Source organism: Neltuma alba, unplaced genomic scaffold, assembly GCF_004799145.2.
Source record: "Neltuma alba isolate B1F8T4 unplaced genomic scaffold, ASM479914v2 tig00001157_pilon, whole genome shotgun sequence".
Taxonomy (NCBI): domain Eukaryota; kingdom Viridiplantae; phylum Streptophyta; class Magnoliopsida; order Fabales; family Fabaceae; genus Neltuma; species Neltuma alba.
The window spans coordinates 5,362-24,245 of record NW_021632358.1 but is presented as its reverse complement, the minus strand read 5'-3'; the positions used below and the strand labels follow the sequence as shown (position 1 = coordinate 24,245).

At 37.1% G+C, this 18,884-nt stretch overlaps 3 protein-coding genes across 3 annotated transcripts; 1 reads left to right on the top strand and 2 right to left on the bottom strand.

The window, feature by feature from the left end:
- Positions 1-3,775: 3,775 nt before the first annotated feature.
- Positions 3,776-6,084, bottom strand: LOC114752206 ((-)-germacrene D synthase-like). The gene is made up of 7 exons (XM_028940933.1): positions 5,974-6,084; positions 5,580-5,870; positions 5,091-5,449; positions 4,747-4,914; positions 4,480-4,618; positions 4,092-4,340; positions 3,776-4,000 (listed from the first exon to the last, which is right to left on the bottom strand). The coding sequence occupies exons 1-7, from the start codon at positions 6,082-6,084 to the stop codon at positions 3,776-3,778; spliced, it is 1,542 nt and encodes a 513-aa protein (XP_028796766.1).
- Positions 6,085-8,143: 2,059 nt separating this feature from the next.
- LOC114752196 (uncharacterized) lies at positions 8,144-9,775 on the top strand. The gene has a single exon (XM_028940926.1). The coding sequence runs from the start codon at positions 8,144-8,146 to the stop codon at positions 9,773-9,775; it is 1,632 nt and encodes a 543-aa protein (XP_028796759.1).
- Positions 9,776-15,550: 5,775 nt separating this feature from the next.
- On the bottom strand, positions 15,551-18,505 carry LOC114752236 ((-)-germacrene D synthase-like). Its single transcript, XM_028940963.1, has 7 exons — positions 18,343-18,505; positions 17,640-17,925; positions 17,122-17,500; positions 16,588-16,806; positions 16,368-16,506; positions 15,968-16,216; positions 15,551-15,881 (listed from the first exon to the last, which is right to left on the bottom strand). Exons 1-7 carry the CDS (start codon positions 18,493-18,495, stop codon positions 15,588-15,590), a joined length of 1,719 nt encoding a protein of 572 aa, XP_028796796.1. The 5' UTR covers positions 18,496-18,505; the 3' UTR covers positions 15,551-15,587.
- Between the last annotated feature and the right edge of the window lie 379 nt (positions 18,506-18,884).

Here is an 18,884-nt window from a genome sequence, read left to right as displayed (position 1 = left end):
ATAAATTTTGTCATGTAAATGTCTAATAACGAGTTCATGGCTTAGGCCAAAAGCCAAAAGCGAGTCGCGTTTCCCTTTTATTTATTTATTTTTGGATTAGGATTGAACTTTAAATGCTGTCTTAATGAAATTTTAGCTTCAGCCGGTGGTACCCAAAAACCTACTGGTTTTGCTTGGTGGGTCTAGATTAGAATGCCCAACGTATTAATTTTTTGGTAAATTATTGGAGCCTCATGATTGAATTTAAAATATAAGAAATTATATAGTATAAAAAAAATATAAGAAATTATTTTCCTATTAATGCTAACATTTTTATTTGTCAATTTTGAAATTACATATTCAAAATATAGTTTCTATTATCTAATCTTGCAATTTGATTAAGTTTATGTGTATTTATTTGCATATTAACCGGCCTACATGACGTGGAACTTGGATTTTAAGAAAATTGAATATTATTTTATTAAATTTCAGTGTAATATCCCTTTTTATTGAGTCAAAATTTAGCAATTTTCGGGTTGAAATATCTGGTGAGGATTCACTTGACATGCCCAGTTCTGTTCGTGTTCGGTGGGGACACGTGGACGGTGGCGATAAAGTCGATGGGTTAAGGAATTTCCGATCTTGACCAAAGAACGAAGGGATAGCAGGATGGTACTCGGGAGGAAGCTTCTGGCTTTCCGCGGTGGGGACACGTGGACACTGAACATTTTACCGTGTGCTATTAAAAGGGCTTTTGAATAGAATCAAAATATTTTTACAAAATATGAAATAAATAAATATGTGAAAGAGTTTATCTTAATTTATAAAAAATATTTTTATGGTTGCGAAACTCCCCCTAAATAAAATTAGCTTTTTTTTTGTTAAAAAAAAATAAAAAGTAGTTTTTATATGGACAACTTTTTTCAAAGAAGGTATGTTAAATAAAAAATTTTAGATTTAAAAATAAAATGGGAAAAATTGGAGAAAAATGACTCACCGAAAAATTTATTAGCGTGAAGGATATAAACTACAATACCGATACTCTACGTGTATAAAATTTAAAAAATATTAATAATTTTTGTGCATAAAAATTTATCACGTCGACTATGGTCATTAGCAGACGAGAATGTGGTCGGAATCTGCATCGCGTTCTTAGTGGGACTGAGAATGAGAATAAAGAGAAAAAGGGAGCAGCCAGTTGGGGATTAACTAAGCAACATTTGGAGCTACGTAACGGAAACTGGAAGATAAGTTATTTAAAAGCGACATCCTTGCAAGCGAGATGCCATTCATGTGGTAAATATTCAATGCATTGACATTTAAGTTTTTTCTGTTTTAGACAGAGCATTAACATATGAGTTTATTGGTGGCCCTTTTCCTCATTTACGTATATTCACTTAATTACAACAATCGTGTAAAATATGAGGATATACATATAAAATAGATGTCAACTCTGAACAATTAATTAAGAGGCCAAAACACATTTGAACACTCAACTTGTTGTCACTAATCCTATGTTGGCGTAAAAGGAAAAGGACAAAAAATAACTGATCCTTTTACCCAAATATAGGAAGGAAGATTTTTTTTTATTTGGATATTAAAAGATAACAAGGAAAATTGGAGAATTAAGAAGGTATAGATTGCTAGTTTACAATTTGTGTCGCGTTAATTAGGATTAAGAGGCCAATAGAGCTTTTAAAAGCCAACAAAGCAGAGGGGCTTTGAGGAGAAATTGGAAACCTTTTGTTTTCGATTATAGATTTTATGAATGACCAGAGGTAATATATAATTATATTCAGAAACGCCAATCCAAGTTGTATAGATAAAAAGAAAATTATTTTATATTTTAAAAAACCTAATGAAAAAAGTGAATCCATAATAAATTGAATTGTTGTATTAAATATTTTAACTTTTGTACTACTGGGCTGGGATTGGAAAGAGATGGTTACATGGCCCAATGAGGCACCCAACCCAAAATTCCTATGCACTTTACTCTGGAACCATTCATTCGCCACGCATCCATCATCAGTTAGGTTTTGAAGGAGCTGGTAACGCACGAATGAATGTTTGAATCTTTATTATAAAAGCCACTTAACGTGGACGGTACTTTTAAATAGGATTGAAAGTGAGGTTTTTTTTTTTTTTTTGTGGGTTCTCTTTGGCAATAGGAAACAATATTGTTTTTTCATTACAAAACCCACTTATACATATATATGAAAAAAAGTTAATTAAGAATTAAATTTAATTTTAAAATTTAAATATAACATCTCAATTTAATTTTTTTATTATATTTATCATTTTTTAAAATTAATTTACTTAACTCATAAACTGATATATAATTTAATGTGATATAAGTCTATTTTGATAAAATTATATCGCACTTATTATAATTAACTAATTTATTTTGATTTCTTTCATTTAAGTAAATTACTAAACTAACACTTGATAGATATGTATGATTAAAGTGTTATGATTTTTTTTTTGGTGATGCAAGGAGCGGGCTCAAACCCCCACACACATACCCAAACACACACCTACATACCACTCGGCCAAGAGGCCAGGGGTAGTGTTATGATTTTTCTTTGCCACTTCCAACCTAGTCAAATAAATAAGAAAAAATTAATTTTTTAACCTTCATGAAATATTTTGTAATAATATTCATGAAATCTCACACGGATCATACACATATGACAGCATCGATATTTTTGAAGAAAAAGACCGATCGACGACGTACGGAAGGTCGGTGGTCATTGGGCAGCCTGGGAAGAGAGTGGGTGGCAAGAAGCAAAGGCGGGATGAAAACAGGATATTTCAGAAGGGGGTTTTGGGAGAGACATGGTGAAGTGCATCTTGTGGTTTTTGTTGTGAGAAGAGGGAAAATACAGAGAAAACTAGGAAGAACGTGTTTTCCTGTTATATGTTGAGGAGGAGGATTTGAACCAGGCAATGTTGGAGGCTATTTATATTGATTTTATATCATGGGACGACAGGCTCTATATATAGTCTATATGATGTAGTGAAACTAGAGAGATTGAAGTACAAATTAAAGCTTTCCTTAAAAACTGAGGAAGGAACAGAGGGTGACACCTAGATAAAGTGAGATGCGGGGAAAAAAACAAGAACGGACGTTTAGCACTATCAACGGATTTGATATTTTCATCCCGCTTTACAAAATTCGTTTGTATTTTTATACCCAATATTTTATTATGATGTTTAGCGCTCTTTTTTAATACTCCTCCGGTCCTTAATATAGGACCCAATTCTTGAGTTGATTTTGGTCCTAAATATAAGACTCATTTATCATGTTTATCAATTTTCTCTAAATTACCCCCATAGATACTCCCTCGACCATAATCAAGTAGAAGAGGGAGAAGGGTATTAAGAAAGATAATTATGGTATTTTAGAAAAAATGTGTCACATTTCTTATAATTAACTAACTTACCTAACTTCCTTAATGTAATCAAATTAGTTAAGTGGGTCTTATATTAAGAACCGGAGGAGTATTATAATAAGTAAATTTATCCCTTCGGTTGAAAAAAAAAAAAATTCTCTTTGCTCATATACGGATACAGGGAACATACTCTTCCGTAGATATGGTTGGTCCTATATAAAAATAATGATTAGCATTTGTCCAAAATTTGATACATATTTTTATTTTTACCTACAATTAACTACAAGAATATCTCATCTTTTTTCCCACCCCTTCTCTCTTACCTCTTCTCTCGCTCATTCTCTTTCTCACTCATCATCTTTCCACAAACAATCTTATTCCCAAAGGACACAAGAAGATACATTTCACTCTTTCTCACTCATGAAACGAGTCATGTTCACAACTCGCATCAGAATGGGGTTTGGCATCACTACTTGGCTGATATTTGGTCTCACACACTCTTCATTTATATCCTTCCACGCACTCCTGATCTTCTTCTCAAGTTCACCAATGGCTTCCTGCTTTGACACTCCATAATCCTTCATGTAGCATTCTATCAGTGACGCAATGTGCTCTCTTTTCTTCTCAAACTGCACAAATAACTATATTAACCACCAAATCTTCACCTTAATTTCTAGTTCGAAAGAATTAATGTGTGTGTGTGTGTGTGTGTGTAGTTACCTCACTAGAGACGATGTCATCCATGAGTCTGCAAATAAGTGCAGAAGCTTTAATGACTTTAGGGTGAGTTTGGGCCCACTTGAAGACATCCTCGGAGGCTATATCTCCCATGCCGATGAAAGAAGCAGCGGACAGAGCTGGACAACAAGTTGATGCTGTTGATACATTCATGTACTCCTCTGTTGTCGGAATATGCTTCTTATTTAACCATCTTGCTTCTGTCATGTAGGCTTCCACTGCCTTTTTAAACTGTCATCAACCAAATTACAGTACATTTGATGTCAACGGTCACATCTAGTTAGTTTATAGTTTCAGAAAGTTGCAGAATTGATGGTGGTTAAAAGAACAATGTCATTATGTGTGTGTGTGTGTGTGTGTGTGTGTATACCTCTTGTTTGGAATAGTAGACACTGTATGATCGTCCTTCTTTCCTCATGTCTTCATCTATTTCTTGGAAAACGTTCAACAGTTCCTTGTAAAATAATTTGATATACTCTGGGAGATTGTCCAGGCAACGAATATCCCACCTGCAAGCATCAATTCAACAGTAGGAAAACCAGAAAAAGAGATAGTGAGACACACACACACACACACCCAGATTTCTTCTAAATAGATAGATCAAAGCTCGAGAATTCGGATCAGAACTGACATAAACCTCTGGATTGCCTCGTTGAGGAGTTCTAGTTCATCTATAGTTTCATACGCATCGAATGTATCATCAATGATGGATAGCAGGGCAATCACTTTGGTCATTATGCTTCTAGCTTTAGAGTACTGAGGCTCAAAATAAACCGTAAGAATCCAAAAGCATAGTTCGACGATCCTGTTTCTTGTATATGAAAGATTTCTTTGCACATCAATTTGTTATACCACCTAAACGTACGTAGAGAGACCAAGAATTATTGAGGCGAAGTTTCTCGCATTTACATAATCAATATAACATTTTTCTCAAAGTGACAAACTATTAGTTATTTTATCCCAAGAAGCTCGAGAAATCACTTGCAGAGATTGCCAAACTCCTTCTGATGCAGCTTTTGGAGCATATTGAAATCTAACTTCGCCAGCTTCAGAAGAACTTGATTACAGGAAGGATTCAAGTGATATATGGAAATGTACTTTCGCGCCTCTAGCCTTGGCAATCCCCTGTAAGGACACTGCTTTAAGCTATGGCGGAGTTTTGCTGCAAGAAAAGGTTTTGATTCAATGGTGGTGATGGAGCGATGAAGATGATTCAAAGTGAAAGCAAGCGCTTCGTCTAAAATGTCCTCTCCATGAACACTGAGATGCGCGGCTTCGTACAAACTAAAGATCCCTTCAATATCTGATGCTATTTTTTCACTGAAGCTTCCTTGCTCATCCTTGAAATCGTTGAACATATCTTATACATGGTAATTAATGAAATATATGTTTATATATATAGTAATTAATAAAACATATTGATGGAAGCAAATTAAACTCATAGTAGCGCGCGCGCGCGCGCGCACACACCCCAGGTGAAATGGGATATCCTTCTTGCCTCGGTAGCTTAAAGAGTAGAGCGAGAGAATGGAGATCTTCAGTATGAGTTACAATTTCATTATCTTGCACGTAAGTGTTGTGAATTTGCTGCAGTAGGTCATCGATCTCACGTTCAAAATGGTACGACAAGCCCAAACGTTGAATTGAATCAATCAGTTCAAGTAGTTTGGTTAAGGGCATCTCCATCATTGTAGATATGAGCATCTTCCCCACTTCTTCTTTCACTGTTTCAACTTGTTTCCCCATTTCTTCATCAACTTCCTACACAGTTTTCAAACAACTCATCATTATCAAATAAACCAAGATAACAAGAATTATATATATATATATAGAGAGAGAGAGAGATAGAGCTTCACGTATATACCAAAGATTGGGAAGCATATTGAAGGAAATAATGATGATAATCTGCAAGATGTCGACGCAAATGGGTTGATGAAGAAGGACCAAGGGTCGTTGGAGCAGCAACGATAGACATCGTGTGAGTATATATCCTTAAAACGAAAACAAGGTTTTTTGTAGTATGTGTCGACCTTGAGTGCAGCCACTGTGTAGGGTATGCGTGGGTATTCATAGGAAAAGTCAAAGCATCAATTCATTAAATTATTCTTAATTAATTTGCTCCTCTCACCTGGGGGATTAGAATCCACGCACGTTTCTCACAATTTATATATGGCGGGTCACTCGTGAAAAACTTAAAAGAAATAGATGGGCACACCTCATTTTATTTTTCTTATTGCTACCTCCTCTCATAAATAAATATAAGAACTAAATATAAAAATTGTTCTAACTTAGAGGAGTAGTTAAATGCATAGGATTAGAAAGCGCATTTTAAAAAAACTAACACACATTTATTATAGATAATTAACTTAAATTATTTTTTTTATTTTAATGAGTTAATTATCTAGTTTTTATATTAAGAATGTGGGTTAGTATTTCATCTTAGACTGATTCGTGAAGGAAGACAATATATGTGTCAAAAATTATCCATTCTTCTTCCATTAAGTTGTTCGTCAAGCAATTAACTGTTGTCTAAAAACTTGTTTTCAGCATCAATTTCATTCAAATAATTTAATTGAAAAAACATTTAATCAAATGAAATTTAACTGCAAAGATATGAAATAGCATGACAATTTTAAATCAGACTTCATGAAATATAACGAAATGCGTGTATTCTTTCTACACAAGTACGTAGTTGTATAGGTATTTATCTGTTTTGGTGATAAGTTATACAAGTATTTAGTACTCCTCCGATTTTTAATATAAGACCTATTTAACTAACTTGATTAGATTAAGGAAGTTAGGTAAGTTAGTTAATTATAAGAAATATGACATGTTTTTCCTAAAACATCATAATCATCTTTCTTAATATCTCCCCTCTCTCACTTACTTAATTATGGTTGAGGGAGTATCTATAGGGGTAATTTGAGAAAAATTGATAAATATAAAAAATAGGTTTTATATTTAGAACAAAAATTAACCTAACAATTAGATCCTATATTAAGGACCGGAAGAGTATTTCATGTTTAGGAAAGCAATGGCATATTAAATTGGGGCAATACTAATATAAAATTTCTTATATTTATTACTTGAAAATTTTCAATCACAGTGTCCTATTTTAAAAATATTAGCATTTAATTATAAATTCATATAAAATAAAAAATGACATACGATCATGTATGATTAGAAAACTTGACATAATTGATATAAGTAATTTGCCCTTCTTCTTTTTTTTTTGAAATTATTCTCTTACTATGTTAATTTCTTTCAATTTATTATTTATGCTAAATATATTGTTCCTCGTTTTATCTTCGTCATAAACTAGCGCGAGGGCTAATTAACAAAGCCTGAAAATTGTAACCTTGCAATCGAGATAAAAAGTGGAGGAAAATAAAAGGAAAGAGGAGTGGAAAGTCCCTCTCCCGACAAAAAATATTGTGTATGTGTATCTATGGGAATTACCAAATGAGGATATGCCGCACTAAAAAGGTCAATGGGCTTTTGCTAGTGCCAACAAAGTGGGCCCAGCAATTTTAACTAACCCATGTTCTGATATTGGCGGGCCGAGATCCTTCCCATTTGGGGTCGTGCTACGAACGATGGGTTGCCTGGAGCAAGTTGAAGCCACGAAAGGCCGTTGGTAAAAAAAGACAATTTTCTATGTATAGACAAACTTCCTTTTTTAAAAAAATATAAAAGAAAAACCATTATGTGATTCAGAAAAAAATATGGTAATTATTAAAATTTTTTATAACAAGTGAATGATATGTTTCCAGTACCAAATGACAACATGATTTATGCTTTTCACGTATTATAGGAACCTTTTGATAATTATATTTTTATTTAGAGTTATAATGATTTTTCCAGTTATTAATGTGAAAAAAAAATAAACACAGTTTGTTTTTACATACACAAAAAAAACTAAATTAATTTTTTTAATCATTAAAAGTCACTTAATGACTATAAAAAGTTTTTATTTTATTTTGTCAATCAAAAGCAAGTATAGTTGCAGAAGGCAAGGTGATACAGAGGAAAGAATGCGAGAGGCGGTGGTTTCGTCATCAGAGGAGGAGGACGCTTTAGCACGAAGTCGAAAGAAGGTTAGGACGGGACCAGACGTGGTGGCGAAGGGGAGACCGGTTGTTCCACGAGTTGAGGGTTGGATGGAAACAGTTGAGGTGATGGACGATGAGGTGGAGGAGGAGAAGCGGAAGACTTATAGGGATGCATGTATGAAGGAAAAGAGTTTGGAGGGTGTGGGAGCTCAGGTTATGGATGAGGAGAACGAGGATGAGTGGTGGATGAACGAGGAGGGCCGACAATCACGGATTAAGGTGGAGCAGACACCGAAAGGACCGAATATTGTTCTACTTCCAGAGTTCAGGGCTACAATTGCTAAACGTTGGTGTCGATCCCTCATTGTGACGGTGTTAGGGAGAATGGTTAGGGAGGATGCTCTGAGGGCAAAGGCAAAGCAACTGTGGGGCGACGTCGAGGCTGTAGATATTGGTGCTGGATTCTTTCTGGTTACATGCGGTAATCAGGAAGTTTATGATCGTGCGCTAACAGGTGGTCCGTGGCTTATGTATGATCACTATATCAGTGTCCAGCCATGGAAGGAAGACTTTGACCCCGACGACGAGGTGATAACTTCTGTAGCAGCTTGGGTCAGAATTTCAAAGCTACCTATGGATTATTATGATACTGGGATTCTTCATGTGGTGGGAAGCCAAATAGGGAAGGTACTGAAAATTGACAAAAATACCATAGGAAGAACAAAAGGGAGATTTGCCAGAATATGTGTCCATCTTGATCTTACGAAGCCACTTCAGCCATGTGTTCTATTCAACGGGAAGGAGAAAAAGGTTGAATATGAAGGGCTACACTGGATTTGTTTCAACTGCGGAAAATATGGTCACGACTCAAGTTACTGCTCGGAGGGAAGGCAGAGAAGAGAGGAGGAAGTTGTTGCCACGGTGGTGGACGAGGTAGGGAACTCAAGCAAGGAAAGCCCTCAGTACGGCGGCTGGATGGTGGCTCAAAGGCCGTGGAGGGGAAAACGGGTAGGGGGTTTGGATGGGAAGGGGAGAGACCAGCGGCATGAAGGACGCGACATCAAGAGCATTAATATGGGGTCACGATTTGCGGCGCTAGAGATGGTCCCAGTTGAGAAATATAAGGTGAAGTCACCGGTGAGTATTATTGATACAGCTGTCACGCCAGTTTTAAAGGAGAAAGTGAGAGGATCGAGGAAGGACTTAATTGTGCAGAAAAATCATGAGCCGTCTGTGTTCAATAAGGAGATTGTTTTGGCCCCACCAAAAACAACGGTTGACCCCATGGAGGCGTATTTACGGGCTAAAGAGAAATTGGGTCTCAATAATCAAGTTACTAAAGATGAAGTGGGGCCCAGTAAGGCTTGTAATGTGATGGAGGTTGATTCAGAACCGCAAAGCAATGGGCTTCTTAGAGCTAAAACACCATCGCATGGGCTTACGGAGGGGGAGCATATGGTGAAAGAGGACGATCTTTTGGATCCGGGTGCACTTGGGAATGATAGATTTTTGGTTAGATCTAATCCACTCTCAAATGTTGGGGTAGGCGTGGAGCACGGGATGCATATAGATAATCAAGGGGAGAGCATGGTGGGCCCCTCGTTGTGCCAATAAGTTCTCTATTTTTTTTTTAACGTTTTGTCATGATGATCAACATGTTAGTATGGAACTCCCGAGGGTCGGGAAAAAATATTTTGCACAGTTAATTATGGAACTTTGTAGGAAGTATAAGCTACAATTTATTGCAATCTTGGAACCCAGGCAGAAAGGGGAAAAAGCAGTGACTCTCGCTCGACGGACTGGGTTTGATGAAGTGGCAATAGTAGAATGTGAGGGATTTAGTGGTGGGATTTGGTGTATGTGGAGGAAGGAGGTACAGTTTACGGTAAAGGTGAAACATGACCAGGTCCTGCATGGAGTAATGAATGAAGGAACTCGTGAGGAGTGGAGTTTGTCGATAGTGTACGGAAATCCGTCTGTCGCCAAAAGACGGAGTTTATGGGGCTATCTGGGTGATATAGCCGGCAGTGGCACTAATAAATGGTGTATTGCTGGGGACTTTAATGCAACGCTTCGGCAAGACGAGAGGGTGTCGGTAGCTAGACGACGTTCGGCTCCAGATAAGGATTTTCGTAATTGGTTTTTGAACAGTCATTTGGTTGACATTGATTTCTATGGACCCAAATTCACTTGGAGTAGGGGAGGAAGTGCTAGCAGAATTGATAGAGTTGTGGCATCAACAAGTTGGTTGGATGCTTTTAACCATGCAACTGTGACGCACCTTCCCCGGTTCCACTCAGATCACAACCCCCTTTTGATCAAAATGGAGAGAAGGAAGCAGTTCGATAACGCTAAGAAACCATTCAGATTCTTTGCCCCTTGGGTCTCTCATGATGATTTCTCAGAGTGTGTTCGAAACTCCTGGGTGACCTCACGTGGGTGGAATGAGAATGTTTGCTCATTTACAAAGAACGTGTCCCAGTGGAATAAGGAAGTTTTTGGAGACATAAATAAGAGAAAAAGTGTTTTGCTTAGAAGAATGGAGGAACTGGACAAGAAACTTTCCAAGAATGCAGCGTCATGGCTTGAAATCGAGAGACAAAGAGTTTGGGATGAATTTGAGCAACTACTTGTGCAGGAGGAGGTGATGTGGTTGCAACGTTCTAGATGTTCATGGTACACAGATGGGGATCGTAACACTCGTTATTTTCATGCGATGACAAATACCAGGCGTCGGAGAAATTACATTGAAGCCATAAAGAAGGAAGACGGAGAATGGACGTATGATTTTGAGGAAATTATGCAAACAGGTACAACTTTCTTTAAAAGCTTGTATACTGAGGATGGCCACGATTGTGTGGATATCAACTTTGGTAGGACGTTCCCTAAGGTTGATGAGGAAATATTACAAAACCTTGCGAGCAATATTAGTGGTTTTGAAGTGAAACAAGCTTTGTTTGCTATGGGACCTCTGAAGGCTCCGGGACCTGATGGCTTAAATCCTTTGTTTTTCCAAAGCCAGTGGAATATTGTTGGAAATATGGTCACAGATATGGTGCGTAAAATGTCAACTCAGACTTCAGAAATTAGGAGCGTGAATGGTACGAACATTATTCTAATCCCAAAAGTTGAACACCCAGAAACAATTTGGGATTTTCGTCCAATTAGTTTGTGCAATGTGATCTACAAAACCTTGACAAAGGTTATAGCTAACCGGTTTAGAGCTATTATGCCCCAAATAATTTCTCCAAACCAGTGCAGTTTTGTTCCGGGGAGACAGGGGGTGGATAATATTGTACTAGCCCAAGAAATCTTTCACTCAATGAAGAATAAAAAAGGGAAGAAAGGGTTCATGGCTATCAAAATAGATTTAGAAAAAGCATATGATCGTGTGAAATGGGCTTTTGTTTCCAAGTGTTTAATGGAGATTGGGATTCCACAAACGGTAAGAAATATTATTGAGGCCTGTTTAACTACTGCTGACATGAAGCTTCTTTGGAATGGGAGACATGGGACCAGTTTTAGTCCGTCTAGAGGGCTACGACAGGGTGACCCCCTTTCCCCTTTTTTGTTTGTCTTGGTGATGGAGAAACTAGCCCATTTGATTCAAACTGAAGTGGAAAATGAGAGTTGGATGCCGTTCCGCTTACGTAAGCATGGCACACCAGTATCGCACTTATTTTTTGCTGATGATCTGTTCCTATTTGCAGAGGCTTCACTAGAACAAGCAGGGCTTATTAAAGCCTGTTTGGATGATTTTTGTGTTGCATCCGGAGAGAAGGTTAATAATCTCAAATCTCGAATTTTCTTCTCCACTAACGTAAACCATAACAGAGCTGCTGAAATTAGCGGTTTCTTGGGGTTTACACGATCGGCGGATCTGGGTAAATATTTAGGCGTCCCTATTCATCATAAAAGAGTTGCCAAATCCACGTACCAATATATTTTGGACAAAATGGACACCAGACTAAGCACCTGGAAGTCAAAGTCCCTTTCGTTTGCAGCTCGGTCAACGCTAGTTTCTTCAGTTATGACCTCCATCCCAGCGTATGCCATGCAGTCGGCTCCTCTTCCACAATCGATTTGTGGTGATATAGACAAAAGGTGCAGGAAGTTCCTATGGGGTGGTGTTACAGCAGATAGAAAAGTGCATTTATTAGCATGGGACAAGGTTTGCTTAAAGAAAGAGGAGGGAGGTCTAGGCATAAGAAGTGCAAAGGAGCAGAACGATGCGTATATGATGAAACTGGGATGGGGGATGTGAAAGACATAAGAAGAGAGATTCTCTATGGGTTAAATTCATGAGAGAGAAGTATGGATGTGGGGGAGATATCCTTCCCAAGTTTGTTTCCAGGAAGCCAGGGTCATGTGCTTGGCGAGGGATAAAGCGCTGTTGGGAATCTGTTTCTTCAGGTCTGAAGTGGTCATTGCGTGATGGTAAGAGTATAAAGTTTTGGCGAGATAACTGGTGTCCAGGTTTTGATCAACTATGTTCGGTTGCTAAAGTGCCAATGTCCGAGAGTATGTTGGAAGTTACTGTGTCTGACTTTTCAGACGGAAGTGGTCGTTGGGTTATGGATCGTCTATTGAGGTTTTTACCAGAGCATGTGGTGTCGACAATCATGTCTCTACCTATTGATACTGCCACGTCTGATATACCTTCATGGAAATGGTCGTCTTCTGGGGAGTTTACGACAAGGTCTGCGTACGATTGTATTCGTAAACGTGGTGACTCCTCGTTAAAGTGGTTATGGAAGAAGATTTGGAGGCTACAAGTACCCCAGAGATGCAGGTCATTCTTATGGTTAATGACTCAAGACAAAATCTTGACGAACGTTGAACGCCATCGAAGGGGAATGTCCTCTTCATTACTTTGTCCAATATGCAGCAGTACATTGGAAACTACACTACATGTAATTCGGGACTGTAATGAGGCATCGGAAGTTTGGCTGCAGATGCTACCCAGTAATTATTCTATGAGTTTCTATTCCTTTACAGATGTGAAGGGGTGGGTTCGCTGGAACTTGACTCAAAGGTTCGAGGTGCAAGGGTCCTGTTGGAACGTGGTGTTTGGGATTGTGTGTAGGCAAATCTGGCTGGTAAGAAATAAGAGGGTCTTTGAAAATGCGCTGGAGGCTCCTCGCTGCGTTATTGCAAAGGTGCAAGCTTTGGTCAGATGGGGATCCAAGCCTTTAATACCAACAAATGCAAGGATGGAGGCCATGAATTGTTGGGTGCCACCACCTTCTGGCGTGGTGAAGGTGAACGTTGACGGTGCCGCGTCTCCCCGAGGGGCTTCTGCAGCCTGTGGAGGAGTGATACGAGACTGTAAAGGGGATGTGCTGGGTGGGTTCCTGTATAAATTAGATGCAGGTAGCAGCTACATGGCTGAGTTGAGTGGTGTATTATGGGGGCTGAAGGTTGCATGGGATCGTGGGTATCGTCGTATCGTGCTAGAAACGGATTGCTTGGAGTTAGTGGAGCGAGTACATAACTGTGGCGTGACTGGGGAAGCGGAAGATGTCATCATGCAGGAGATTTGAGTCTAATGAACAGAGAGTGGGATGCCAACCTCGCATGGTGCTGTCGTGAAGGGAATGAGGTCGCAGACGCTATCGCTAAGGAGGGTTTGAAAAGTGTTAACGGCTTCTTTTATTTCTCTCAACCTCCTGCTTTTATCGTTGATATTGTGAGGAGGGACAGCTATCATCTGACGTGATAGGCTCATGTGGTTTTTTTTACTCATCAAAAAAAAAAAAAGCAAGTATAGTTGCGATGCGTCCAGCCGTCCTCCTTCTTCCAATAGAAATTAGTTAATAATGCCAATGGATAACTCTTGGTCCTCCATATATTATTATTTGTACATTTTAATAATTATAAAATTCAAAACAAATAAATATTATTTTCTTAACAATCTCTTATAAAAATGTAACATTTTATTCTCTGAAAAAAGTTAACTAATTAAAATTTTCAAATTTAAATCATATAAATTAGGTTGGGACGATGATTTGGATAGTACTACCTCCGGGCCTTAATATAAGACCCTGTTTGACTTTTATTTTGGTCCTAAATATAAGAGCCCAATCCACTTTGTCTCTCATATTTATTCAATTTTCTAAGATAATTCTTCTAATAATTATAGTTCTAGTTGATATACTTGATTAGTAAGGATATTTTAGGAAAGACAACACCTATTTAGGACAAATAACTAATTCAACTTACTTCTTTAATCTCCTCAAATTAGTCAATTAGCTCTTATAATTAGAACCGGAGGTAGGATATCACAATGATGCGAAAAGGCACTTAAACTTCACACACTCATTTACTGTCATTTTCATCCTTTTAAATTGAATTGCACAATTATTAAGAATAATTGAAGCCTGGTTAAGTTAGTCAAACTAAGGGGTTAAGTTAACATAACTAATTGAAGTTAAGATCGAATGACTGAAACCGACAATTACTTGCCTGAAGTGTAGAAGCTATTAACATGAATTAATAAGTGGCAGTGATTTTTTTTAATATTTCATTAGCTTTTCTCAGATTTTGTTGCCCATAGAAAATGTCAGTGCCGTCAAGTTTAATTCTTCGTCGTGATCTTCTTTTAATTTTCTCCTTCTGTGTTTTTTCTTTTCTTACAATAAGAAAGGGTAAAGCTCAAATATTAATCACATGCCAGTATTAGAAATTAAAGTAGGGCATCAAGATCGCAAGAAGATTTGGAGGAAAAAAAATCCAAAAGTATCAAATATATGGGTTAGCTAGAAGTTGAATTGGTGTTAAATATAGAATATCAATTTACTTTATCTTTCATATTTATCATTTTTCTCTCAACTAATTTACTAACTTATAAATTAATACATAATATAATATTACATGTAAATAATTTGTTCTCATTAACTAATTTATGTGAATTTCTTAATCTATCCAAATCAATTAAATAGCTCTTATACAGATTAAAATGGCAGGGAGTACAGATTAATTTTATTCATTATCCTTCATATTGGGTCATGTGTGTTAATCACGAGATAAGAGGAAAAAAGAACATTTTTTTTTCATTAATAAAATGCTGAGATCAAGCAATACAAATAACAATCAACCCTCTAAAAGTGACGAACATAGAAACAATTAAACCCATGTTTAAAAGGTGCACTAACACCAACATGGAAATATGAGAAGGGAACCTTTCTCTAGGTAAGGATCCAGCCTCTTTATATTACTCTTAAGCCATAATCCTTTATATAAACTTAGGATAGTAGCTATCCCAATTTTTTATTAACCAACATCTAATACTACTCCGACAGTATGTATAAGGAGTAAGGAGACTATAAACTACTACTTCCGGTCTTTAGTATAAGGCCTAACTTAACTAGATATTATATTAAAGACTGGAAATAATATAAATATATGAGAAAAATGAGGTCGATGCTCATACAGGCACAGGATCCACCAACAAAGCTGTAATGGAATTCTTCATGATGCCTTTGGCATGAGTGTAATTATCTTCTTCTTTGTAAAGCACGTCCATAACACGAGCTAAGTTCAGAGGTGGCATTAGAAAAGGCCTGTCCACTTCCAAAGGTCTAAGGAGTTCTTCATTCATATCCTTCCACGCATTACTAACAACCCTACGAAACTCTTCAATGGCTTCTTGCCTTCTCACACCATGTTCCTTCATATAGCAATCAAGAACCGACACAACGTGCCCTCTTTTCTGCTCAAACTGTACGCACACAAATTAAAAGGTTTCAAAATCACCAAATTAAAGGATCTTCATTTTAATTATGTATATGTCATATAATTAAGTACCTCACTAGAGACGATGTCGTCCATGGCTCTGCAAATAAGGGAAGAAACTTTGACAAGCTTAGGCTGACTTGTAACCCATTTGAACATGTCCTCAGTGGCAAGATGTCGCAACCCAAAGAAAGATACTGTTGAGAGCAATGAATAACAACAACTTATCATTGCTGTCTCAAGGTACTGTTCTGTTGTTGGCATGTAGTTTTCATTTAACCATTTGGCCTCTCTCATGAAGGCTCTCGCCACCTTCTTCACCTGCCATCAACTTACATCATCAGATGTTGCGTAATTGTATATAACTAAGAGCTTTAATTTTCCAAATTGTTTATTGCAAAAATTAGTATTTTGATTTTTGACTTGATTATAACTAAGTCCTTAAACTGTGACTTGGTTCATTTGGTCATACTTCAGATATTGCGTAACTAATGCTGTATTCTCTTCCTTCCTTCCTCATGTACTGATCCATTTCATCATAAACATTCCACAGTGCCTCGTAAGGTAACTTCATGTAGTCTGGGAGATCATCCAAGCAGCAAATATCCCACCTTATACAATCATTGATCGGTTAATACTTTGATTTAATTAAAAAACAATACATTAGAACCAAATATATGTACTATATATACCTCTCAAGTGCATCAGTGAAAATGGTCAGCTCATCAATGGTTCCATAAGCATCATAAGTATCATCAATCAGGGACAAAACGGCCATCATCTTGGTGAGTATCAATCTGCCTAAAGAGTATTGAGGCTCAAAATAAACTGCAAGAATCCAAAAGTAACATTCCACAATTCTATCTCTTGCATATGATAGATTTCTGGCAACATCCAAGCTGTTCCACCACCTGATCCATATAAACCCCCCAAAACCCATTAGCTATATACATAGCCAGAAATTAATTAAGTTAACCTAAAAGGTTTAGATCTATCGTTGTCACTAGCTACTCTAAGCTCTCAGTTTCCTCTCGCAGCGTGAAAGAAGCATGGTGCGTCATGGGCTCAAGCGCAAAGAGACAATTCCATAAGTTATAATATATGGGTGGTTTCAATTTATTAAGCTCAGTTCTGCTTGGAAGACTTGTCCCGTCAGCTTAGGTCCACTCGTATCGATATCCTTGCAATTTGGGGGGGAAAAAAAACTCTAAGGTTCAAGGACTTACATGCAAATCTCTGCAACTTCTTTCTGATGCAAAGTTTGAAGGACATTGAAATCTAATTTTGCGAAGGTCAGCAAGGCTTCACTGTGAGAAGGACGTAATTGGTAGATTGAAATATACTTTCGAGCCTCTAACCTTGGAATTCCCCTATGGAGAGATTGCCTTAAACTATTATGAACTTGTTCAGCAAGAAATGTGTTTGGTTCAACAGTCTTGGTGATGGCATGAAGTTGAGTGGAAGTGAAAGCCATTGCTTCATCTAAGATTTTTTCTCCATGAATACTCAGATGAGCAGCTTCGTATAAATTCAGCATTCCTTCCACATCGTTGCTAACTCTTTCACTAAACTTTCCTTCTCCATCTGTGAACTTACTAAACACATCTGTTTTGCACACAAATATTCACAACAAATGGTTACGATTTTAAAACATTTTATCATTTAAGTCATTCGACATTTATTTTCTACTCAATCTTGAGGCAGATATATATATATATATATATATATATATATACACACATACCAGGTGAAATGAGATATCCATCTTGCCTCAGTAATCTGAAAAGCAAAGCAAGAAAGCATAGGTCTGAGTCAAGAATTAAGTGGCCATTTTGAACGTATTGCTTGTGAGTTTGTTGCAACACTTCTGCAATTTCACTTTCAAAATGATATCTCAGACCCAGGCGTTGAATTGAATCGATCAATTCAACTTTTGAAATTGAGGGCTTCTCATTGGTAGGAACCAGCATCTTCCTCACTTCTTCTTTCAGAGTTTCGACGTGTTGCACTGTTTCACTATGATTAACTTTCTGTGTACCGGCAGTGTCAAAGAAAAAAATCCATCAACGTGCGCCGAGATGTGAAAAAAATGGAAAAAGTAATTATAAGAGCACTTAATAACATCGTTAGAGGATCTTAAAAATTAATATTTACTAAGCTCAAACAGCAAAAGAATAAAAAAAAGATGTTAAAACATAAAAGTAAGTGATGTAAGAGTGAGCTAACATAAGAGAAGCTCAAAGCTTCAGTATTAATTGATCATAAAATGTTGAGAGAAGATATACTGTGACATGATTTGAAGAATTCAAATATCTGGGCCGTAAGATTAATTGCCCACACATGCACCGTCATTATATATGTACTCATCAGAAAGAAAGGAAGCATGGATATAAAGAGGAAAGCAGAAGAATTAGCAAGAATAAATTAAAGCAGTAAATTTTATATACAGAAGAGTGAGAGTGAGAGGCATATTGAAGGAAATGGTCGGTCCAAATAGAAGGATGAAATTCTGCACAGCGTCTTCCGATGTGGGACTCATTGGCGTGTTTTGTTGAAGCAGGAGGAACAGAAACTAATGTTGAAGCAGCAATAGAAGACATTCTGTATCCCTCTTCTGCTTCAACTACGGGTTTTCATGGCAGAACAAAGCTTGCTTGTGTGGGTCTTATATAGAAAACCTTTTCCTTTCTTACTTAAATTAGCGTGACGTAAAATTATAAACAGGGTGGAATATGCGGCTTTCTACCTACAGGAAAATTTTCATACTGCTAGGCTGTAAAATTATTAACTACTTGTTAAAAACTTTAATAACTTTTTTGTCATTATTCATCTAATAGAAGAAAACTCACATATATACCTATCATATACACATAAAGGATTGAACTCGCAGCACCACACCTACAAAATACTCCCCTGATTTTTAGTATAGGACTTATTTAATTAATTTAATTGGATTAAAGAGGTTAGATAAGTTAATTAATTATTAAAA

What these genes read in the sequence shown, in the direction of transcription:
- LOC114752206 (XM_028940933.1), bottom strand. Translation starts at nt 6,084, where the DNA reads ATGTCTATCGTTGCTGCTCCAACGACCCTTGGTCCTTCTTCATCAACC. An exon ending in CTCAACGAGGCAATCCAGAG is followed by an intron (nt 4,619 to 4,746) that starts GTTTATGTCAGT and finishes TGATGCTTGCAG; the next exon opens with GTGGGATATTCGTTGCCTGG. An exon ending in TCTACTATTCCAAACAAGAG is followed by an intron (nt 4,341 to 4,479) that starts GTATACACACAC and finishes GGTTGATGACAG; the next exon opens with TTTAAAAAGGCAGTGGAAGC.
- LOC114752196 (XM_028940926.1), top strand. Translation starts at nt 8,144, where the DNA reads ATGCGAGAGGCGGTGGTTTCGTCATCAGAGGAGGAGGACGCTTTAGCA.
- LOC114752236 (XM_028940963.1), bottom strand. Translation starts at nt 18,495, where the DNA reads ATGTCTTCTATTGCTGCTTCAACATTAGTTTCTGTTCCTCCTGCTTCA. An exon ending in TTCACTGATGCACTTGAGAG is followed by an intron (nt 16,507 to 16,587) that starts GTATATATAGTA and finishes TGATTGTATAAG; the next exon opens with GTGGGATATTTGCTGCTTGG. An exon ending in TTAGTTACGCAATATCTGAA is followed by an intron (nt 16,217 to 16,367) that starts GTATGACCAAAT and finishes AGTTGATGGCAG; the next exon opens with GTGAAGAAGGTGGCGAGAGC.